The sequence below is a fragment of the Lacerta agilis genome, chromosome 14, assembly GCF_009819535.1.
Source record: "Lacerta agilis isolate rLacAgi1 chromosome 14, rLacAgi1.pri, whole genome shotgun sequence".
In the NCBI taxonomy this organism is placed as follows: domain Eukaryota; kingdom Metazoa; phylum Chordata; class Lepidosauria; order Squamata; family Lacertidae; genus Lacerta; species Lacerta agilis.
This window is the reverse complement of record NC_046325.1, coordinates 34,261,496-34,286,389: the sequence shown is the minus strand read 5'-3', so window position 1 is coordinate 34,286,389 and position 24,894 is coordinate 34,261,496. Positions and strand designations below refer to the sequence as shown.

At 48.8% G+C, this 24,894-nt stretch overlaps 1 protein-coding gene across 1 annotated transcript; it reads right to left on the bottom strand.

The window, feature by feature from the left end:
- Positions 1-4,647: 4,647 nt before the first annotated feature.
- On the bottom strand, positions 4,648-24,810 carry LOC117058471 (ras-related protein Rab-18-B-like). The gene is made up of 8 exons (XM_033169650.1): positions 24,560-24,810; positions 21,031-21,189; positions 20,828-20,883; positions 18,030-18,091; positions 16,292-16,364; positions 14,726-14,841; positions 11,169-11,235; positions 4,648-5,276 (listed from the first exon to the last, which is right to left on the bottom strand). Exons 1-8 carry the CDS (start codon positions 24,595-24,597, stop codon positions 5,104-5,106), a joined length of 744 nt encoding a protein of 247 aa, XP_033025541.1. The 5' UTR covers positions 24,598-24,810; the 3' UTR covers positions 4,648-5,103.
- Positions 24,811-24,894: the final 84 nt, after the last annotated feature.

Below are 24,894 nucleotides of genomic sequence, written 5' to 3'. Positions count from 1 at the left end.
CCATAAGCGGGAAGGATGGCAACACAAACTCCCAAGAGCCTTTGGATGCTGCCAGGTGAGAAGGCTGGCTCGTGAGAATTGCAGTGCTGGGTCAAAGAAATACCGGTAGGTTGTCAGGGACCGTGCTGAGGAGGGCTGCACTGAGGAGGAATGGTGGGAGCCTCCCCCTCCCCCTGATCCAGATCCTGAATCTTCCCAGGAGCAAGAGGACAACATAGATTTGGAACAGTGGTTTGCAGAGGGGCATAGTTCAGAAGGCAGAAGCTGGGAAATACTGGATGGGAAACAGCTAGCAGAAGAAACACTGGGAGAGAGGGGGTTAACAGATTCACTGTCTCTGGAAAGCATTCTTCCGCTCTCCCCAAGGTCAAGAAGAGCTCAGAAAGTGTCAGAACAGGAAGCACAGAGGGTACAAGCTCAGATTGCAAGACGTAGGAGTGACGTGGATTAATAGGAATGGAAGAGGGTGGGATCCTTAATTGGGAGCACCGCCATTTCTAGGAGATGGGTTCTTTGTTCTCTCACTGTGATTACTAAAGTTTCCAACTGGTAAGAAGACTCCTTTTCCTTTGTTCTGCTTATCTACTGCCACCGGGGGGGCGGCGGGGCGGCGGGGAGGAATCCGATTTCCTGAAGCCTGACATGGGTCCAGCTTGCTCAGCATTCTGCCCATGGAAGGAAAAGGCTTTAAAGGACAGAGAACAGACACAGGGGGGATAACTTGTCCGTCATGAACGGAATCGGAAGAGAACAATAGCCTGGATTTAAAGCAGTGCTCCAGACACCTGAGGATAAATTTCTAAATAAATAAATAAGCATCCGTTTGCCCCCTTGTGTTGTTTAATATATGGTAACAAATAAAGAGCTTTATTGTTGTGCTAGCCAAAGGCCGCGATAAATCGAAAAGCAGAACACAAAGCAGAGCTATATGCCTAGCATTTATTAGGAAAACTAACAGACTGGCTACATGCAAACAAAATTCTGTGTGGAGAACAAGGGATTCAGCACTATTGACCAATTCTCCACGCTAAATTGAATTAGCAGGAAGTATACCGGCAACAAGAAGAACAAGTTGTTTTTGCTGCATTTATTGATTTATTTGCCGCTTTTGATTCCATAAATCATAGCAGATAGTGGGAGAAACATCTGAACACCAACATTGAACCCAGACTCCTCCTGCTGATTCGAGTTTTATCTGGAGAGCATCTAGCTAGCATCCAGTTGCATTTACTAACTACCATAGACTTGAAGGTCTTTTGCCTACATTTTATGTATATATATATTAGAAATGGATTGTTTTGGCAGAAAAACTAAATAATCAACATACACTGGGGGGAAATGTGTTTAGATTATAAATACAATCATCTCTGGACACATTCTGGAGCTGTTTATAATACTGCCTGTCACAGTATTGTGTGGTCTTGGGTTCCCCACGTTAATTCTGTGCTAAGAAAATAATTTATTTTGCCTTCAGTCAGCTTTAGGGACAACTGAATTATGTTTTTTTTTTCTCCTCGCTTCATTCGTTTGTTTTATTTTTTTCAAGTTATAGCCCATTTTTTTCTGCATATAAACGCTTGAAGTGATTAACATTAAGATGCATTGCCACAAAGTTGGATAAACCAACTTTGGAGGAAGAGAACTTTTGACTGTGCAACGCCCCCACCCTGTTTTTTAAAAAAGTGAAACAAATAAATAACAGCAAGAGAAAAAGAGCGGATAAAAATCAATCAAGTGTCAGGACAGTCAACAGGCAGTGCTGACTAAAAACACAATGAAATGAGCAATAACAAAAGAAAGTCAACTATTTGCTCCAAGCATGATTTTATTCATGATTTTCTGTAGCTGCTTTTCCTATAAAATATGGCACTGGGGCTTAGTTACACATATTTGCATGTAAGGTAAAGGTAAAATGTAAAGGACCCCTGGACGGTTAAGTCCTGTCAAAGGTGACTATGGGGTTGCGGTGCTCATCTCGCTTTCAGGCCGAGGCAGCTGGCGTTTGTCCACAGACAGCTTTCCGGGTCATGTGGCCAGCATGACTAAACCACTTCTGGAGCAATGGAAAACCGTTTATCTTCCCGCCACAGTGGTACCTGTTTATCTACTTGCACTGGTGTGCTTTAGAACTGCTAGGTTGGCAGGAGCTGGGACAGAGAAATGGGAGCTCACCCCGTCATGGGGATTCAAACCGTTGACCTGATCGGCAAGGCTAAGAGGCTCAGTGGTTTAGACCAGTGTTCCCCAACCTTGGGCCTCCAGCTGTTTTTGGACTATAGCTCCCATCATCCCTAGCTAGCAAGGCCAGTGGTCAGGGATGATGGGAGTTGTAGGCCAAAAACAGCTGGAGGCCCAAGGTTGGGGACACTGGTTTAGACCACAGCCTTCCCCTTACCATGTTTCTCCCTTTTGTCCTGAGTTTGAGCATCTTCAAAGCCCATGACACCTTTGGTAAAGGCTGTTCTCCAATTGGAGCACTTGCAGGCCAGTGTTTCCCAGTTGTCAGTGTTTATACTACATATTTTAAGATTTTCCCTGTCTTTAAACCTCTTTTGTTGACCACCCGCATTACACTTTCCATTTTTAAGTCTGGAATAGAGTAGTTGCTTTGGAAGATGATAATCAGGCATCCGCACAACATGACAAGTCCAATGAAGTTGATGTTGAGGAATCATTGCTTCGACACTGGTGGCTGGAGTAGGACCAGCTGGGAGCTGTCCAACAGAGCTACCGGGTGGTGGCAACCAGGGCTTTGCCAGGAGGCCTGGACCAGAGGAGGAACTGTCCAACAAAATCCATAGCAAAATCCATAGCAAAATCCATAGCAAAGCTTGGTGAGGGGCTGACTCAGAGCTCTTGCACCAGCAACTAACAAATAAAAGGTGAATGTGTGTGTTTTTAGCAGAACCAGCTGCCGTGCCTCTTCCTGGAGTTCAGTGGCGTACAAAAGACATGCTTTATCTGAGCTCAGTTCCCATTCAACCATCTGAGGCACAGTGGCTGAGCCCCCTTCCTCCAGCCCTGGAGCAAACTCTGCAGAGGAAATATGTCAAAGACCGTTTCCCCTTTAACCCCCCCCCCCCAGTTTTGAGTCCCAGCAGTTGAAAGGTTCATGCCCCCATGTTATCTTCTGCCAGGGATATGCCCTTTCCTAGTGGAAAACAGGAGTATTGAGATATAACCAGTTATGTGATATTATAAGCTATAATCAGCACACACCCCAAGCCGGAACACAGTTCCAGAACCTTTCAGGTGGGTACCATTGCCATTATATGAGAACAAGGGAGGCATTTGTGGCAAGTTCCAGCACCTCTTATTATAGAAAAATAGCACTGGATATAATAACACCTGGACAGTTCAATCGGTAGAGCATGAGACTCTAAATCTCAGGGTTGTGAGTTCAAGCCCCACATTGGGCAAAAAGATTCTTGCTTTGCAGGGGGCTGGTCTAGATGACTCTTGTGACCCCTTCCAACCCTATGATTCTATGATTCTATTCTTCTCCTTGATTGGAGTTTGATGTTATGCTGCTGCTTTGAGTTTCATTCTTTTGCTAACCAGCCTGGAAATGCCAATCGACTCTGAAGTGTGGCATATGAATCTTAGCAATAAATGATGTTTGTTTGCTTATTTTTTATTAATTAATACCTTATACCCCCATTTCCTGTTCAAAACAGAACATCCAAGGGGGATAACAATGGAAGGGGGGAGAAGAGGGATTAAAAGATACATAAAACAACCAGATACAATAAAATCAACCCACAACAGTGGAAAAACCGGGGAAACCCCAATAATAAACAGAGCAACTAGCCCTCTAACCCACCAACCTTTGGAGCAAAAAGGCTTTTACAGAAGCCCCTGAATGGGTGGTAAACATCCCAGGATTTGAGCCCAGAGTTCTCTATCTGCATGCCTCCATTTTGCAAACCTGGAACAATGATGGAATTGTTACTTCCAAGTGAGCATTCTTTTTCTTAGCAAGATTTCGGCAGGCCATACGTCATCGTTGCAGCACATACATTGCACGCAGAATGTTCCAGGTTCAATCCTTGATATCGGACACCCTGGATAGCCTACAGCCTCTCAATGCGGACGCCACTGAACCAGGTAGACCAAGGATCTCACTCCATGTAATCAAGGGCAGACTCTGGTAATACAGCGCCTTCAGCGAGGACAAAATTGGGCACCCTCCCCCCCTCCCCATTTCTTATTTCCCCAACAATTCCTTTCCTATTTATTATTATTTTGTGTTCCCCCGGCTCGGCGCCCTGTGCTGGGGAACCACCCAATCCAGCGATGGTATAAGGCATCTTCCTTTGTCCCCTGCTAAAAGCCCAGAATTCTGGGCGGCTCCCAACAGAATATTAAAAACTTTTGCAATAAAATATCAAACATTAAAAACTTCCCTAAACAGGGCTGCCTTCAGATGTCTTCTAAAAGTCAGACAGCTGTTTATTTCCTTGACATCTGGTGGGAGGGCGTTCCACAGGGCGGGCGCCACTACCGAGAAGGCCCTCTGCCTGGTTCCCTGCAACCTCACCTCTCGCAAGGAGGGAACCGCCAGAAGGCCCTCAGAGCTGGACCTCAGTGTCCAGGCTGAACGATGGGGGTGGAGACGCTCCTTCAGGTATACTATAATGAGCTAATGAGGTTACAAGATGGTCACTGGGTAGATGGTGGGTTTCTCTGTAGCTTTGAATCTCTCTGTCGTTTCGAATGAGGTTTCCACCACCACTTGGAAAAGGTGGAGCCCATTTTAGTGCTGGCAGGAAGCAGCAGCCGAGGTTTTGCAGTGCTTGCAAGAGACACAAACAGGCGAAAGCGCCTTTGCACGTGGGGGTTCCCTTTGTATTAGCCGCTGCACTGCTTGCTTGAGGTACCTGTTCCCCAAATCCTCTACCTGTATTATTTGTAAATCCCCAGATATTGCATATCCACCGTAAGCCTCCGACACACTCTCGTCAAAAGAAAACCCAACCCGGCGGTGGTGGCCCCAGCATTTCTCCTTATATCCTAACATGGCCCGTTTTCTTGTGATAGCAGGTAGGAGTCCATTTCTTAAGTATGTTTGACCTGAGCTCTTTTATTTGTAGGCGGCTGGTTTTAAGCAACAGAACAATGCCCACTGCAGGCGTCGGCTGTACTAGGGGCTCTGCTCTCGGGCGCCAGCACAATGCCTTCGTTTCTGATGTTCCAAAGTTCTGGTGTTTGCAGGATCTTTATCACGACTTCCTCAAAGGCAGTCTCCACGCCATCCTTCATTTTAGCACTGGTCTCTAGGCAGAAACAAACAGCAAGGCACTGCTTGAAATGTGAAGACCTAGGCTTTCCAGAGTTCCAGTTTGCATTCAGAGTGGCGTTAGCAGGCACCAAAAATACTAAATATGAGCTGCTAAACCGCAGCAGCAGTCCCCAACGCAAGGGGAAGATCCCCTCTCAACTCAATGCTCTCACTTCTGTATTTAAACTTAACTGGGGATGGATGCAGTAGGCAGAAATCAGGCAGCAAATCAGCCTAGTAGTTATGAAGAACAGTGATCTGGGGCTCCTATGACTCCCACCTGGGGCAGCTTCCCAGGAGCTATAGGAATGCAGAGCCCATCTGTCACGGAGACAAGCCTGGATAGGGAGAGGAGCGTGGGAGGAGGATCAGTGAGGGAAAGCAGCAAAACAGACAGGCAGGGGGAGGGGGCGAGGTATCGAGAACCGGGCCCATTAATCTCAACAGATACGTCCGACGATGAGGACAGCAATCTCTTAGAGGTATCGCCAGAAGAAAGGGGGAGTGCTGATGTCAGTAATAAACAGGGGGAGGGGAACAAAAGCGGGAAGAAGAGATTCACGCGTCACTTCCGGAGCACCAAGGGGTTATTGTGTTGGAAAAGGCGCGTAACGGAAGATAGCAGTTAGGATGTTTGTTTTAATGGAGTGTAGACGTGAATTATAGCTCTGTAATTAGTAAGGACAATAAAATGCTTTCAAAAGCGAGAAACGAGCCGGGTGTTATCTCACCGCAACACCAAAGGCAAGGTTGCCGTGACAACACATCCTAACTCTACTGCGTTGCTGTGGGACTGTTGGAAAGGAGACATGGAAGGGGTCGAAGAGAAGCTGAAAGCTGCGAGGGCCAGCTGGGAGATTCAAGCCAAGGAAGCAATTTTGAAAGTTCGGCAGGAAGAAGAAGCCAGAGCTGATGATTTGGAAGAGATAAATAAGCGTTCTGAGCTTCGAGTTGCCAAACTGGAGGAAGATTTACGAGATCTTCAAATTAGGCTTGATGAGGCTCGCAAGACCGGTGGAGGAGGAGCCACAGCAGTGGTGACTCAGAGGCAACAGCTGGCATCAGTGAGTAAGTTTGATGGGGACCCCAGGGGATATTTGGGGTTCAGGACTGAGGTTGATTATGCCCTGAGGGTGAGAGGGAGAGACTTTGAGACTGATGCTGAGAAGGTAGCCTTTATTATTTCACACATGACGGGGTCAGCGAGAGAATGGGTACGCCCACTTTTGGCAAGTAACAACCCAGCGCTTGGGAATCTCCAGGATTTCTTGGATGCCATGGCGGCTCATTACACAAGTGACATTGATCAAGAGATAACAAAGCAGGATCGCCACGGTACGGTTGGAAGACTCCAGGGGAATTCCACCACAGTATGAAGATTTCAAGGAAGTGTTCAGTGAAAAGGAAGCCAACAGACTGCCCCCCCATAGGCCGTATGATTGTCAAATTGAATTGCTGCCGGGGGCAAAGTTGCCTGCAGGAAAGTTGTATTCTATGTCGGAGCAGGAGTTGCAGGAGCTGAAGGAATTCCTCACACTGAACTTGGAAAGGGGATTCATTCGAGAATCCAAAGCGGTGGGAGGAAGTCCGATTTTTTTCGTGGACAAGAAAAATACGGCACAAAAACGCCTTATTTGCGACTACAGGATCTTAAACTCGCGAACGAAACCGACCGCCTTTCCGATGCCCAGGATCGACGACTTGTTGGCGGCAGTGCGTAAGGGGAAGATTTTCACGAAGTTGGACTTACGAGGAGCTTACAACCTCATAAGGATCAGAGAAGGAGATGAGTGGAAAACAGCTATGTTTACCCCGTTTGGCACCTACGAATACACAGTGATGCCTTTTGGCCTCCAGGCGGGCTCACACACCTTTCAAGCCTTTATGCACCATGTGCTAGGTCCCTTGTTGTACCGGAGCTGTGTATGTTTCTTGGACGATATCTTGGTTTATTCGGAAAATGAGAGATTATGTGGCTAAATTTACCCTTCTCTGCCATAGACTGGGATGGGAGATTTTAGCCCCACAAACTGAAGCGTTCTTTCAGCAGGGGCTGAAACCGGAAATTTTGGATGAAATAAGCAGGGGACCGAAACCCAAGGATACGGATGCTTATATCAAACTGGCCCTGCAAGTGGGGGTTCGGCAGGAACTAAGGGAATGGGAAGGGCGAAATGTACCGGGCAGTAAGACATTCCATGCTTACAGGAGGCCTTCCCAGGGTGTTCAGCCGGTTCAGGGAAACAGGCAGCATCTGCCCCCCGAAGAGCCAATGGAAATCGGTCGTTGGGACACAAGAGAAAGCCTCAAAGAGAAACCTCGCAGGGAGCTGCTAAGCAAGGGGGAGAAGGAGACGCGCAAATGCTTTGTGTGTGACAGGACGGGACACCTAGCCCGTAATTGTTCGCAGAAGCGAGTGTGGCAAGGGATGGCAGCGGCTGCGGGGCAGGAGGCGAGTGGGGAAGCACAGGAGCAGGGAGACGCCAAACGCCTGGTTGGAAAAAAGAGAGGAGCAGACCGACCAGGCGGCACGCAAGTAAACCCCCCACAACAGCAGAGTGCAGTGACTCCAAGGGAGCCCAGGCCGGGAATTGTGCTGATGGTACGGCTGGAATTGCCAAACGGGTACCCCCTAGAGGTAGAAGCTCTACTAGATTCGGGCAGCTCAGCCTCTTTCATGTCCGAAAGCTTCGCCAAGGCCCACCAGATCCATTTACTGCCTTTGGATTTTCCCCTGGTGGTGACCACAATTGATGGGAGAGAGCTGCTGGGGGGCCAAGTGAGACATCAGACACCGCCCATGAGGATGAGCGTCTCGAGGCATCAGGAAGTGATTGCTTTCAATGTCACACACCTGTCCGGAGCGCCAATCATATTGGGCATGAGCTGGTTAGATCTTCACGATCCGGTCGTTGCCTGGCACCAGAGGTCGCTCACCTTCGGATCTTCGCATTGCACGGAGAATTGCCTGATGGAGGTGGAAACGTCGGAGACGGAGGGGGAGGCCATCAGGGTGGGGGACAGGGTGTGGTTGTCCTCCAGGGGGCTGCCCACCAGAAGCAGGTGCAGGAAGTTAGAGCACAGACGTTTGGGACCCTTCCAGGTAGTGGGCCAGGTCAATCCCGTAGCCTTCAAGCTGAGGTTGCCTGAGGACATGAGAATTCACCCCGTGTTTCACAGAGCGCTGTTAACACCATACAGGGAAGGGCACCCTTATCAAGGGGAAGGGGGGGTGACAACAGGGCCTTCAGTGGAGGAAGTGGGGGCAGGCAATGAGGCCACTGAGATCCTCGATTCCCGGTGGAGGGAGGGGCAGGTGGAATACTTGGTAGCCTGGGAAGGGGAGGACCCCGAGAACAACACATGGATGCGCCATGATAATATTCAGGAGGAATACCTCAAGGCTGAATTCCATGCGTTATACCCACAAAAGCCAGCCCCACCGGGGTATGAATGTTGGCAGGGACATCAGGAGGAGGGCATGGGGGACCAAGGGTCCAGAGGAGGGGAGGAGGCAGAGGAACCCCATCCAGACTGGTCAGAGGAGGAGGTGGACGAGGTAGTGTCACTCCACCGCGCACGGAACAGTGGCAGCATGGGAACGGGGAAGTGGAGAATGTTAGCACGATCATACACCATCCGCTTGAGTCCAGCGACTCCGGGGAGGAAGGGGGCTTGGAGGAGGGAGTGGATGTCACGGAGACAAGCCTGGATAGGGAGAGGAGCGTGGGAGGAGGATCAGTGAGGGAAAGCAGCAAAACAGACAGGCAGGGGGAGGGGGCGAGGTATCGAGAACCGGGCCCATTAATCTCAACAGATACGTCCGACGATGAGGACAGCAATCTCTTAGAGGTATCGCCAGAAGAAAGGGGGAGTGCTGATGTCAGTAATAAACAGGGGGAGGGGAACAAAAGCGGGAAGAAGAGATTCACGCGTCACTTCCGGAGCACCAAGGGGTTATTGTGTTGGAAAAGGCGCGTAACGGAAGATAGCAGTTAGGATGTTTGTTTTAATGGAGTGTAGACGTGAATTATAGCTCTGTAATTAGTAAGGACAATAAAATGCTTTCAAAAGCGAGAAACGAGCCGGGTGTTATCTCACCGCAACACCAAAGGCAAGGTTGCCGTGACACCATCGATTGCCTTACTGTAAATTAAATCAGGATTTGTATTCATTTGATCTTTTCTGTATGAATTTATTCTGAAACAGCGTATAGAAATAGCAGAGAAGAAGAGTCTGGACAGTTGAAGCAGGGGTAAAGACTTTTTTAACATTCGTTTTCTAAATGGGTTTTCTAAAAAGGTAAAAAATTAAAGGACCCCCGTACGGTTAAGTCCAGTCAAAGGCAACAATGGGGTTGCGGCACTCATTTCACTTTCAGGCCAAGGGAGCCGGGGTTTGTCCACAGACAGCTTTCCAGGTCACGTGGCCAGCATGACTAAACCACTTATGGCGCAATGGGACACCGTTACGGATACCAGAGCACATGGAAACACCATTTACCTTCCCGCCACAGTGGTTCCTATTTATCTACTTGCACTGGTGTGCTTTTGAACTGCTAGGTTGGCAGGAGCTGGGACAGAGCAACGGGAGCTCAACTTGTTGTGGGGATTCGAATCACTGACCTTCTGATTGGCAAGCCCAAGAGACTCAGTGGTTTAGACCATGTCCCTAAAGGGGTTTCTATTACCCTGTTTCTCCTAAAATAAGACATGGCCATAAAATAAGCCATAGCAGGATTTCTATGCATTTGCGAAATATAAGCCGTTCCCCGAAAATAAGCCATACCCCGAAAATAAGCCATAGTGATGCGGCACCTCCCATTAAAACAGCCTGGAGAGGCGTGGCTATGCAGCGTACTGATGCGATGCGGTTAAAATAAGACATCCCCTGAAAATAAGCCATACTGTGTTTTGTTGAGGGGGGAAAAATATAAGACGGTGTCTTATTTTAGGAGAAACACGGTAGTAGCTGTTGTGCAGCCAGTTAGTTAGTTATTCCTAATGCCCTCATGTGGCAAAAGCAAGGAGCAATCATGGATCTTTTAAAAATCTGTAGTGGTTCTTCTTTGTTAAATGCATGCACCCACGTTTGTACAAAGGAATATTAACTACTAAACAGCAGAGAGATTTCCCTTAAAGAGCAGGCCTCTCTCTGTACAAGGTAAATCGATGCTTTGGTTTATTTCTGCACAGTCGAAATATTGTGAAAGGGAATTGTATCCACAAGGGGGTTTATGGGAGGAGCTGATGGAAACTTGCTCGTGGGTTCTGCTAATTTTGAGAAATCTGTTGCCACAGACAATAGGATCGCCTAAACAGACACACAAAGAAGAAGAGCTGAGCAGCTGCTTTGCATCCAGATGTTCCCAACTAGGATACCCTGGGCATCTACAAGAAGAACTGGGAATGTTCGTGGCCTGAATCCCCAGACAGTCAATGCCACTCAGTGTAGACAATACCGAGCTAGATGGAGCAATGGGTCTGAGTCTAAGGCATCTTTCCTTCCTTTTACTGCTGCCATCTCTGTGTCTTGAACAGCAGTCTTGCAAGCAGACACGGAGCAGGTGAACCCTTTCCTTGCTTGGAGAGGAACATGGATTTACCTGCTCATTTTCTGCATGCAAGATTGCTCTTTAAGACACATGGATGGGACCATTAGAAAGGTGACTGCTCCAATATGTGCTGAAGGCAGCCTGTATTGGAAGGTTTTTATGCTTGACATTTTATTATGTTTCTATATTTTGCTGGAAGCTGCCCAGAGTGGCTGGGGTATAAATAAAATTATTATTATTATTATTATTATTATTATTATTATTATTATTATTATTCCCCTGTTTCAACCTTGGTAAACCAGGCATCCCCTTCTGCGGGTTCTCCTCACATACCTACGAAGAGCATGGAGTGTTTCTGAGCAAAGTGCAAGCCTTCCTTTCTGTCTACTTCACGATCCGTCTATAGACAGGGAGAGAATGTTATCAGACACTGGACCCAAGTGTTGGGTTGTATAAACACACAAACACCCCACCCCCCCAAAAAAACCAGGCTATTGCATGCCTATTGAATCAGCAAATGTCCAGCTAGATTATCTTAACAGCTCCGCTGCCAACCCTCAGTTTTGACAGCATTTGAAGGTTTTAGCTGCTAAATTCCACGTTGTCAAATGCTGGAACAAGAGGGGCAGGGCAATGGAATTCACAACAGCAATTAGGTTGCCACTGCCACACACCCCCCCCCCCGGCCCAACCCCAAGGCATTTTTCCTAATTGTTCTCCAAATGATACAAACATTGCATTTAATAAGCTTTATCCTGATTAGGATGAGATGAGATGGTTGGGCAGTGTTCTCGAAGCGACTAGTATGAGTTTGGACAAACTGCGGGAGGCAGTGGAGGATAGGGGTGCCTGGCGTGCTCTGGTCCATGGGGTCACGAAGAGTCAAATGAACAACAACATCCTGATTAGGATAACTGATGCTCATGAATGCATTTCTGCCTCTGTTTTGTTGGCGATTGAAAGGGAGAGGAGAACAAGGGCTCCTGAATTGCCCTTTCCCCATCCCTGGATAAAACAATAGCAGGGCTGTTATTTCTGAGGCTGATGCCGATTTAAAAACACAACGATCTGCGACCGAGCCAAGAGAGTCAACGCCAGCTTGGGATTCCCGTTTTTGCATGCAGAAAGCTACCCAGAGATGGCTCTGGATCTTAATTGCATCAATTAAGGACTCTAGACAGAAGACAGTTTGTACTCCCTTCCCTGCTTACTGCCCTCTGAAGCCAGTTCTGGACATCTCACAAGTACCTCTGGCTTTCTGCACTGATAACCTCTGGAACTGACATGTGTTTAATGAATGTTCGGGGTGAAATTTGTTTTGAACGGAACGTCTAGCCAACTGCAATTGTGCGGGGTCAAGAAGGAATTTTAGGCAGAGTAATTTGTTGAAGGCCCCTCTCCGCCCCCTTTACACTTGTGGAACTGCTCGGGGAATGGCCAGCTGGCTTTGTGATTAACACGAGGGCTAGCCAATCAGCGTTGTCAAACGAGGAGAAGTGCTTCTTGACTGGCTGGTCCTTGTGCCAATCACTGCCGTGTTATTACGAGCTGCTTCCCCTTTGCATTTGATCCTGCTGCAATTACGTATGCTTCCTGCGCAGCTATAGCAAAGATCTGATGGATGTCGAACAACCCCAGGGGCTTCTGCTTGTGTGTTTGTTTGCTTCCCTCTGCCTTTATAACAACTTTGAGAGGCGAGGCGCTGCGCACCACGAATCAATCACGGTTTATTTTTTTTAGCGCCCACATTTTGTTCACGGAACAATTCGCTTCAGAGATGCACAACGAGGCAAGAGGGAAGAAAGAGCCAGAAAAAGACAGCCGGTATCAGCAAGAGCAGTGACGTGGATGTCTCTCTGCTCTGTGAGCTGTTTTTTCTTGTTGTGGGGGTGGGAGCCCCGAAACCACAGAAAAAAATACAGCGATTTTCACACACACACACACACACACACACACACACACGAAAAGCAGCAATGGAACACAAGAGGCTCTCAAAAGACTAAACAGATTGCCCATTAAGGCAGAGCGAGAGACAGAGGTCTCTCCCAGGAAGATGAGATATGGAGTCTGCTTGGTGCCTCTGGCAAAGCGTAGGAGGCCCAGGCAGGCAACAACAACAGGAGCAAAGAGACCGACCCCTGCAGGCTGGGACAAGGCTCTGGAAGGATGCAGAGGCGGGGAAGTGGAAGCCATTGCTGTCAGCCTCATGAATCCTTTTTAACGGGGCCTTGCACTTCAGCTATACCAGGGCCTGCAGGCAGCCCGCATGCATTAACCATCAGCAGACGCGGAATGCGGGTGGCCTCTTTTAAATTAGAGGCACACAATTCGACTATTCAACGGTGCCTGCCAGCTCTCCGTTCGAACCTATCCATTCTCCAACAGCCTCCTCGTGTTCCCTCTGCAGCCCAGAGCAAATGCCCCCCCTCAAAACCCTCCCTGTTTTTTTTCTCTCTCGACGTCATCCTCTCTGCACAACCACAGTCCTCTGTGCACCTCCGACTCAGGCACTTCCTCTGGTTTCTTCCTTCCTGCACCCCCATTTCTCAAATAACCCCATATTTTTTTCCTCCTTGCGCCACCGCAGGTCTCTCTGCACCTGCTTTCCTCCATCTCTCCAATGCACATTTGCATCTCTTTGATATTTTCTCCCCTGCCCCTTTTGTGGACCCGGAAGCGGAAAAGCCCCATCAGGCTGCAGTCCTAGGACAGGCGTTCTTGGTCAGCAATGACAAGGTGAGCAAACGAGAAGCAGCAGGGTGCCAAATGTCCCCAGCGGGTTCTTGCATTCTAGCTTTTCCAGTATTTGTTAGTTGCTGTGCACAGAGCCCTGATTTCATACATTCTGGGCACCACAATTTAAGGAGGATATTGACACGCTGGAACGTGCAGAGAGGAGGGCGACCAAGATGATCAAGGGTCTGGAAACGGAGCCTTATGAGGAACGGTCGAAGGAGCTGGGCATGTTTAGCCTGGGGAAGAGACTCAGAGGAGATATGATAGCCATCTTCAAATATCTCAAGGGCTGCTTCATGGAGGATGCAGCAAGCTTGTTTTCTCCAGCTCCAGAGAGCAGGACCCGAACCAAGGGCTTCAAGTTACAAGAAAGGAGATTCTGACTAAACATCACGAAGAAATTTCTGATGGCAAGAGCTGTTCGACAGTGGACTGGTCTCCCTCGGGAGGTGGTGGACTCTCTTTCCTTGGGAGATTTTAAAGCAGAGGTTGGGTGGCCACCTGTCATGTACAATCTGGTTGAGATTCCTGCATTGCAGGGGGGGTGGACTAGATGGCCCTTGGAGTCCCATCCAACTTGACAATTCAATGATGGGCAATTGTAATCTTAAGCCACAGGAGAAGCAACACTCGCTCTTTATGCCCACCATCTTCTTTAGCATTCACATCACTAATAAAACAGGAGCTCCAAGATCAAGTGTGACTCTCGGGGGCCATTCGTTGGGGAACCTGCAGCCCTGCAGATGTTGGTGGACTCAGTCTCAGTCCACAGAGCAAACAGCCAAGGGGTGATGGATTCTTGCAGTCCAGCAACATCTGCAAGGCTACATGTTCCTCATCCCTGGCTTAGGATGTTGTGGCTGGACCGTTTGGGAATAATAAAAAATAAAGGTGAATGTGATCTTTTTTGCAATGCCTCATCACAGGGGGCCGGCCAGAACATCATCATCAACAACAACAACAACACCATTCTAAGAAAAATGCCATACACAAATTCCCCGTGGCTTTGCACTTAACCCTATGGCGGATAGTTTTAATGTCCTGATGATACCTTGCTTGTTTTTCAGGCTGTACACTGCTTAGGGATTTTAAAAAAAAGAAAGATAAATGCTGTCAACTAAATAAAACAAGCAGGCTCCCAGCTCCCAACTGACCTCGTCGATTTTGTTGCCCACCAGCATCTTCACGACGCTTTTCTTCGTGAAAACATCCAGCTCTTGCAGCCAGCATTCCAGTCCCGCAAAAGTTTCCCTCTTAGTGACATCATAAACTGGTCGGGAGGCACAGAAACAAACAAGTCTTTCCTCACTCAGATGCATTTTGTGTTCACATGAAAAGAGCAAAACGGGAAGGAGAAGCAATTGCTGTTTCCCACAGCCTTGGCCTATCAGGGGGTCCTGTGAGGCTGTCCACCCCCCCCAAATTACGCTCGCCTGTCAGTCAGCTAACGTCATTCCAACAAGCTGGTGACATCAAAGCTGCAATTCTCAAAGTTCCCTGTGAACAGGGATTGGCTGTTAAACCACTCTACTAATAACAGCTCTGTGAGGGGAACAGGGGGCCTTCCTAACACCTCTCGGCGCCCTTATCAAACTACAGCTCCCAGAATTCACTGGGGGAAGCTATGACTGTTCAGAGCGGTACCTTAGTGAATGGTGTGAATGTGGGCTTTCTGAGTACTGGGTCACCAATCTTAATAACCTTTGCCCTCCTGAAAACCTTTGCCTCTCCTGTTTCCATTCATCTCTTTGTGACATCTTTGACTTCTCTGAGTTAGCTTACGATCCTCTTCCTCCCTCCACATCCCTTTTTCCTTTTGTGCCATGCCCTTTAAATTGTAAGCCCTAGGGCAGGGGTCAGCAACCCGCGGCTCCGGAGCCGCATGCGGCTCTCTTACACCTTTGCAGGAATTTCCTGCAAAAAAAGGGAAGGTTGACAGCTATGGTGTGTGTGTGTGTGTGTGTGTGTGTCCGTTTTCTTTGGGAAAAGGCCGGAAAGGGTATTTACTCTATGGCCTAAAACCATCAAGAACCATCAAGAAGGCTGATCGCCGAAGAATTGATGCTTTTGAATTATGGTGCTGGAGGAGACTCTTGAGAGTCCCATGGACTGCAAGAAGATCAAACCTATCCATTCTCAAGGAAATCGGTCCTGAGTGCTCACTAGAAGGACAGATCCTGAAGTTGAGGCTCCAGTACTTTGGCCACCTCGTGAGAAGAGAAGACTCCCTGGAAAAGACCCTGATGTTGGGAAAGATGGAGGGCACAAGGAGAAGGGGACGACAGAGGATGAGATGGTTGGACAGTGTTCTTGAAGCTACTAGCATGAGTTTGGCCAAACTGCGGGAGGCAGTGAAGGATAGGGGTGCCTGGCGTGCTCTGGTCCATGGGGTCACGAAGAATCAGACACGACTGAACGACTGAACAACAACAACAACTAAAACCAATTATCAAATGGAAATGTCTTGGAAGCCAAGCTGAAGTGCCTTCAGCCTTGATGTCTGAAACCTTTTCAAGAAGTAGAGGCTATCTGCCAAGGGAACAACCATTGCCAAGCCTTGGACTTAGTGGCATGGACGCGAAGCAGCATTAATTGCTGTTCTACGTCTGCCATTGCCAGCTCAGCCCATAGAGGAAAGTGTGTACTTCCATCTACCTCTGTCTTAATGTGTTTCACTTCAGAGTTGTGCTAATTACAACCCTGCTGTGCCTGCCACGTACCTAAAATGATACCTTGAGCACCTCGGTAATAGCTTGGAGTCAAAGTCCGGAATCGCTCCTGCCCTGCCGTGTCCTACGGAAAGGGGAACAAAGGCGTTTAGAACAAAGAGACCATTTAAAGCTCTGTAGCACCAGCATAAATATAATAATAAACTAATAGCTCCATACACACACCCGCCACTGCCAGCCCCAGGACCCAATTGCCTTCCATAGGGACACCCCAGGAAAACAGGGCCTGGGGAGATGTCATGAGACTGGTTGGAAGCAGAGGAATGGTGGGAGGAACTATCCTGGGAACCCCCAAGGGAAGAGGGCTCAGAGTCCGGAGAGTGGTGGTGGGGCCACAAGGAGGGAGAAGGCTGGGAAGAGGAGATGTCGGAAGCTGAAGAGGTAACAGGGTTTAGTGAGCGGGAAGAATCTATGGCAGAGAGAAGTCCAGAATCAGAGGCAGAAGCTGAAACAGAACGAGTGGGATGAGGGAGGCCAAGAAGCAGAGGTGAGTCAGGCTAGTGAAGAGTCACAAGTGTCTCCCCCTCTTGCTGTGACAAGTTCACCTCCTCTCTGGTCTCCCAAAACCAGAAGAGGCATGAAAAGGGCAGAGGAGAGTTTGGCTTCACACAGGCATAGTCTCTGATTGCTTGGAAAAAGCTCTGGAGACAGTAGCGGAGGAAGGAAGGGGCAAGGCACACTGGGCATCATGAGGGTCTGCAGGGTGGTACAGGGGTTGCTGGGCAATATGTAATATGTGCGCTGCAAGGTGGAGGAGACACTGCCTGTTCCTCAGAAAGTCAGCTTAAAAAAAGCTCAAGAACTTCGGGGGATCTCTGAAAAAAAGCTCCACTAGTTGCTGTGCCGCTGCTTGGAGAGAAGGGAACTTACTTAGCTGGCTGTGAGAAGGTGAGGACTTTCAGTCCTTCATCACTTTACAAAACATAAAAGGTTTTTTTTTTAATTAAAATGTGGATCTGTTGCCCTGGGGTGACAGAACCCTTTAATCCACTTAAAATGCACAACCCCAAAGTTCTGGTATGCAGCTGAATCCCTCCCACAAAATACAGACCCCCTGTTTTTCCCTTGTCACGAAAGTGCTTCTGCTCAGTGCTTTGAGATGTCACAGCTCTGAAATACAAACACTCTGCTTGAGAGCAGACCCAGCAGTCTTATATTGGGGTATTTGTACAACCACGAATAGTTTTAGCACCCTAGTCAGGATATGGCTGCTGCTCTGCTTTCTTGGAAGCTAGAACTGCACTCACAAAACGACGTCTCACTTTTTCTCAAAGCCATTTTTAAATCAATCAATCAATCAATCAAACAAACAAACAAATAAACAAACAAACCCAAGCCTTTTTTATTTTTCACGAGAGAAAAAAAAATGCCCCATGTGTGCAGAAAATAAAATGGCTGCCATGTCCTGTATTGATAAAGCTTGTCCTATATTTCAAGTCTTCTCTCTCTCTCTCACTCACTCTCTCTCTGCCAAGTTAGGGATCCTCTCCGAAGCACATGTTTGAAAGGGTGTGTGAAAGGCCATGTATTTGAGCTCTGGGTAGCCAAGCACAGACAGATTTACAAATTCATGTGTATGTCTGTGCGTGTGACAAATTCCAGAGGGGCCATCCCGTGAGGCTGCAATAGATTGCAATGGATTGTTTTGAAGTCACTTCAGCACCAGATGATGAAGAAGAAAATAGCACCAGCAGCCTGGTTTGCAATGGAGAGAAAAGGCACTATTTACCCATATTGCGAGTTGCACGGGAAAGTCGCCAAGCACCATCTTCTTCACTTTGAAATCAACACCTGGGGAGAGAAAGAGGAAAGAAAGAGAGGAGTCAGAGCAGACCCACCTGCTTTTGGAGAGGGCTTATTTGATGCTAGGGACACGGGTGGTGCTGTGGTCTAAACCACAGAGCCTAAGGCTTGCCGATCAGAAGGTCGGCGGTTTGAATCCCCGCGACGCCGGGGGTGAGCTCCCGTTGTTCGGTCCCAGCTCCTGCCCACCTAGCAGTTCCAAAGCACGTCAAAGTGAAAGTAGATAAACAGGTACTGCTCCAGAGGGAAGGTAAACAGCGTTTCCATGCGCTGCTCTGGTTTGCCAGAAGCAGCTTTGTCATGCCGGCCACATGACCCGTTAGCTGTACGCCGGCTCCCTCAGCCAATAAAGCGAGATGAGCGCCACAACCCCAGAGTCGTCCGCAACTGGACCTAATGGTCAGGGGTCCCTTTACCTTTACCTCTATTTGATGCTGCATGGCAGGAATAACAATTCCAACAGGAGGAAAGATGGGAGTGAAATAAAATGTTCAAGCAGATAAAGGTGAGGGTGCCTCTTGCTTGTTTGGGTGCAGAAGCGGTGTGTTTCTCTTCACACCCGCTTTTCCAACACCCCGCCCCTGCCCCACTGATATGCGGCCCCTGGAAGATGGGCAATGAGGGAAAGCGGTCCACCGGAGGAGGTTCCCTGTCCTTGCATTATCCATACAGAGAGGCTGGTTAATACTGGTAGGCACAGCTCCATTTGAGTCTCCCTGCCTGGACTTGCAAGGCAGGTGGTGGCCTGGGGCAAGAGAGCATTTGGGGCGCCAGCAAGACAGCATACAATCCCAGAGTGCGCTTTGCCATCGCTGAAGAGCAAAATGAGTAGCAAAATGGATCGAGCTGATCCAGGGACAGGGCTGGTGTAAGCCCTGGAACGAAGTATGCAGCAACAGATCGGAAAAGTGCCTCTGAGCACGCACAAAGTGCCCCCAACGCTGTACGACAGCATTCAAACTCTGTGCATGCCGGGTTAGTAAACCAGGCTTTGCTTTCAGAAAGAGATGCTTTAATGGTATTTATGTAATATGCAGTTCTCTATGTGCAGAAATGGAAGGAGGAGAGAAAACCCTTCCAAGGAAGAACAGTTGGTGAAAGTCTTGGAATATGGTGAATATAGAGATGGCAGAGCAGAACAGACGGCACTGATAAGATACAAATTCAGAGTCTTTTAAAGAAGACTGAAAACCATTTCTAGCCTGTATAAAAAGCTATTTGTTGAGGAGCAAATGTAACTTTCTATTTGGAAAAAATAATAACATATTTTTATAGAAAAATGAAAGAAAGAGGAGCTTCCAATACAGCGGTTGTCCCAATATCTCTGTTTCTAAACAGTTTGCCTTTACGTTTAGTGTTGCAGCGTGCATAGGCTAGAAGCCCACTCTTGATTTTCACCTGGCCTTACTACATTTGCCAAGCATGTTGCAGCAACTGAAGCTGCGGGATGCGATTTGGGGAGCCCAGGGTTCAAATCCCCTGCCAGCCCCTGGAAGCTGTTGCCGGGTGCCTCTGGGCCACTTGCTCCCCACCTCGCAGGGTTGTTGTGAGGATAAAAGGAGGTGTGCTTTGTGCGTGGGGAGCTCAACGTAGGCCGCTTGAACTCCTTGGAGGAAGGGAAGAACAGAAACATAACAAATATACACTTAAACATAGGAAGCTGCCTTATATCGAGTCACAGACTTGGTTCGTCTAGCTCAGTAATGTCTACACTGACTGGCAGCAGCTCTCCAGGATTTCAGACAGGAGTTTCTTCCTGCCCTACCGGGAGGTGCCAATAATTCAACCTGGGGACCTTTCTGCACACAGATGCTCTGGCAACTGAGCCACAACCCTTTGAAAAATTACAAATATTATGAATAAATATTATGAATGAATGAATAACCTGCAACATCTCTGTTAAAGCAGAGCACTATTTTTACATCTACACCCAGGGACAGCTAGGGGCAGGATTCCTGCATTGCGGGGGTTGGACTAAATGACCCTAGGGGTCCCTTCCAACTCTATGATTATATACAGAAGATAGAAGGCTGGAGGTCGCTCATTGAGACTGTCAAGCACAGCTGCACCCTATGTCTGTCTTCCTCTGGGGGGGAAATTCCTGGGGATGCTAGTTTGTTAAGGGTGCTGAGAATTGCAACTCTTGTGTATGTGGGGGGGGGACTACAGTTCCCAGGGTTCTTTAGGGGTAGGGAAGCCAGGAGCTGCGGGCAGTACCTGTGTTAAGAGATGGTGACATTTGAATCCTGGGCTTCCAAGGAGGAATGGTAAAGGTAAAAGTAAAGGGACCCCTGACTGTTAGGTCCAGTTGCAAACAACTCTGGGGTTGCGGCGCTCATCTCGCTTTACTGGCCGAGGGAGCCAGCGTACAGCTTCCGGGTCATGTGGCCAGCATGACTAAGCCGCTTCTGGCGAAACCAGAGCAGTGCACGGAAACGCCATTTACCTTCCCGCTGGAGCGGTACCTATTTATCTACTTGCACTTCGTGCTTTCGAACGGCTAGGTTGGCAGGAGCAGCAGGGAACGAACAACAGGAGCTCACCCCGTCGCGGGGATTTGAACCGCCGACCTTCTGATCGGCAAGCCCTAGGCTCTGTGGTTTAACCCACAGCGCCACCTGCGTCCCAAGAAGGAGGAATGGAGGGGAACCCAAATGCCCACAACATAAAGGGCAAGTTCCCCCCTCTCTTTCCAGAGAACGAGGGCAGCCAGCTGATGCTCACCAATGGTTGGGTTCAAGTAGGGCTCAAACTGATCCTCAGTGAATCTCAGCAGAAGGCTGTAGGAGGAGACAAGGAGAAAGAGGTGAGCTGCAGAGACACCCTGGGACTTCCTTCTCTCTCTCTCTCTCTCCCTCGCTCTCTCCAACTGGAGCAATTTCTCACCAGCCCCTCAGTGAGCCTCCCCTCCCCCACTTCCCATGCACCTGGATTTTCCTACTCCGCTGTCTCCGACCAACAGTAGCTTCAGGATGGGCAGTGACCCAGCGTCTTCTCGCGCCATGGCGAGCTCTGTTGCCAGACGGAGCGTGGAATTTGGCAGAAGCAAAACAAGGGCGGCCCGCCCAACATCTGAGCCAGAAACACTGGAAGGAGAGAGGAGGAGTCAGAATAAATATAGGTCACCACCACCACCACCCCTTCCTTAGGCAAGGTGCACATTATGCACTAGAGAGCTGCATGAGGTTAGTTTGTGGCAGCGACTAGTTTCTAAAAATAGGTGTCTCAAGTCTTGCCTCCAAATCTGAAAACTGGGCTCTGCTTGATCAGTGGTAAGGGAAAGGCACAACACTCAGGCTTTACAGACAGGGGTAGCTCAGTTGGTTAGAGTGTGGTGCTGATAATGCCAAAGTTGCAGGTTCGATCCCCATATGGGACACCTGCATATTCCTGCACTGCAGGAGTAGATGATCCACAGGGTCCTTTCCAACTCTACAATTCTACGAGCCTCAGCAAACCCGCACTTGCAAAACGGTGGGACAACAATTTGGCAATGTTCTTCTTCTTCTGCTTGAAGGCAGATACTAGACTCAGTCCCCAAGCCCACTTTCAGCATCACAGTTTAACCTGCAAATACAGTACTATATACTGTATCTGTGAAGTCTGCCCTGCTACGTATAGCGCAGTGTGGCCAGACCTGTGGACCTCTAGATATTGCTGGACTCCAACTCCCATCATCCTCTGACAACTGGCCACATTGCTGGCGGAGACTGATGGGAGTTGGAGTCCAACAGCAGCGTTCAGGCCACAGGTTCCCCAGGCCTGCTATAGGCATAGCTGTCAAGTCTCCCTTTTTTGTGGGAAACTCCCTTATTCCAAGCCGTTTCCCGCTGCTATCCCTGATTTTTTATATCCCTTAAATTTCCCTTATTTCAAAGGGAATATTCCTCTCCCCAGGCACATCTCTACACTGTGGCACCAGTGGCACGGGGAACCAGGGCCAGGCGGCAAGCTGAGTGTCCGGGAAGGAGAGTTGGAGTCTGGGGAAAGCAGAGCTTCTCCCCCTCTGCAATCCTAGAGCGCCGCTGAGGGAGGAGGAGGAGCCGGAGGAGGAGGAGGAAGAGAGTCCACCACCCACCCATCTCCCCGCCCGCGCAGCTGGAGGACCATGCTAGGGAAAGAGGCCACGCTTCCCAAATTTCCTGCCCCACATTCCTCAACATCCAGCTGCCGAACGCGTGCCAAGTGTGAGGAGCGAGGAGAGAGCCGCGTCAGAGACCCTTAAAAGTTCTCCTGGATCTGAAAGCGAGCTATCGTGCAGTGCAGGAGAAAAACACTGAGAGGTGGGCTCCGTGGGTTGCCCGTGAAGCTGCCTGGACCTTTAACTCCCACCCCACCCGCACCTCTTTCTCGCTCCATCGCCCCCCCCATCATCTTCGCATAGACAGCAAGAGCGGGGGGGGGGGGGGGAAAGCAGGCAAAGACAGGCGGAGACGGCCACGGGGCCCAATTGCTCTAATTGCCTTAAGGTCAGCCCTGATGAGACTGTGTAGGGGTTGGACTGACAAGCCCTGCTCCTTCTAGGTCCCTGATGTCACCATTCAGAGTACAGACTCAAGGACTTGTTATGGAAATAAAGGGGGGGGGGCACTTATTGAAAATCAGTTTTGTCACCTCTTCCCCCCCCCCAACCCTGAGACAATGAGCCCAGCCACCTTTTATTCACAGTCGCATAAGCACTACACTACAGCATGGCCTGCACCCAATGTTGTTTTTGTACAATCTTGTTTGTCCTCAGTAACCAAAATTATATTATCAACGTATACAAGCAGAAAAGTTGTTTTCCTTCATTTGCAAGGAATCATACAAAACAAAGTGGCACTAATAAAGAAACGTTCCAGTGTGGCAACAGAAAGCAAACTAAAAATGCTTTTGCAGTTGATCAAAACTATACAGCAATATCAAGTTATAATAAAACTGGTGCTATTAACAGCAATCCTTCTGGTTGGTTAATTGATTTGGCAACTTCCAGGCACATGATGTGTGATGCTAATTATTTTCCCCAAGAGTTAAATGATAACTGATTTGAGGCAGCTACCAGAGAGCTATGAGATTCAGGTGAGGGTGAGGATCAGATGACTTGTCAATCCCAGCAGGTATATAAGAGGACGCCCAGGCCTGCCCAGGCCAAGCCCATCTCTTTCTATTCCTGTGCGTTGTTGCCCATGGAGTGCAACTATGCTCAAATTGACAAAGAGGCATGTGCCATTCCCTCTGATGCAGATCTGATATATATATATATTGGGGGTGGGGTGGGGGTGGGTTTTGCACATGTGCCCATCAAGCTGTGTGTGGGAATTATCCCTCCGTGTGTGGTGCTGTCAGGAGGGGGTTATGCAAATGCTGCGCGTTGTGCAGAATGGAAATATTTAGGTGCAATGTTCTATCCATGGATGCAGCTTGCAGAGGGAAAATTCAAGAGGGTGAGGGAGCATGGGTCCGCTGTGGGGAGCGGAGCGCATTTGCTGTGCACGGGTGCCTGCCTGCAGAAGGGATTTGTGCCTATGTGGTTGTGTTGACAGGTGTGCAGAAGCTAAAGGTATCTGTCTATATGGCCTTTCCAAAGGCCAGGTTGTGCAGTCAGCTGGGGCCTGTAAAAAGCCAGGCCGGGAGCCACCTTAAGTTGAGGCTGCATAGGCCTTGTGGTGCATGTGATTCAGATTCTATTCAGTTGAACCTCTGGTTACAAACTTGACTTCTTTTTTTTAGCAATGCCCCCCTAGTGAGCCTTCTTTTGTTCTCTTCTTTTTATTTCGAGGCAGTGCACACCTATGTTTGTGGAACTGCAAACCTTTCCAGTCATGTGTTACTCCAGTCAAATCCCACATATGAATGTAGAGTGGGGAAAGATGGTGTGTAGCCTAGTGTAAATTAATTTGTAGCCTGGGGGGATTACCACGGCGTGGACTGTCCCTGAAAACCGTAGACCAGTGTTCCCCAACCTTGGGCCTCCAGCTGTTTTTGGACTACAGCTCCCATCATCCCTAGCTAGCAAGGCCCAGTGGTCAGGGATGATGGGAGTTGTAGGCCAAAAACAGCTGGAGGCCCAAGGTTGGGGAACACTGCTGTAGACTGTCCCCGGGACAGGTGAGGGTGCTGATCCCTTATTTTCAAATCCGAAACTTGACAGCTATGGCTATAGGGGATCTAAGAAGTGTTGGCCTGATTTTTTTATGCACCAGAAGGAGTTTTCGCAGAAATAGCACTGATTCCTACAGGATTTGCACCCATGTATGAATGCACAGGATCCCATCTTTAGGCTGAGATCCTAAACGTATTTTAAACCACCTTTGCCTGGCTTCCAGGGCGGGTAAAAAACCAGACCTAATTTCGTATTGATTGCTCCTGTAGAAATCGAGAAGGCAAGGTCCACTTTGAAAGGGTTCTCCTCTTGGGACTAACAGCCACGCGTTGGCACAGAGAAGGGGCTCAAAAGCGGGATTTCCCCCACCTTACCCGCACAAAAGAGATCCGGAGCAGGTGAAGGTCGTCATATAGCTAAGCTTTGATTCGGAGCCGGGCCAGCAGGAGGCCCAAGTCGCACCCGGAGCATGAGAAACTGTCTCAAGGCGGAACAGTTGGGGTTTTTTCGCTCCCGCCGAGAGAAAGAGAACCCATCCCTTTCCCGCACACCTCGAATTCAGGAGGGCACCTGTAGCTTTAAACCATAAACACCAAGATTTAACGGATCCGTAGTAAAAAAAAAAAAAAAAAACAAAACGGAAGGAAAGCTATTTGGCCCGTGTGTGTGATTGCGGTGCAAATCGGGATGGGTGACTCCCGAATGGAGC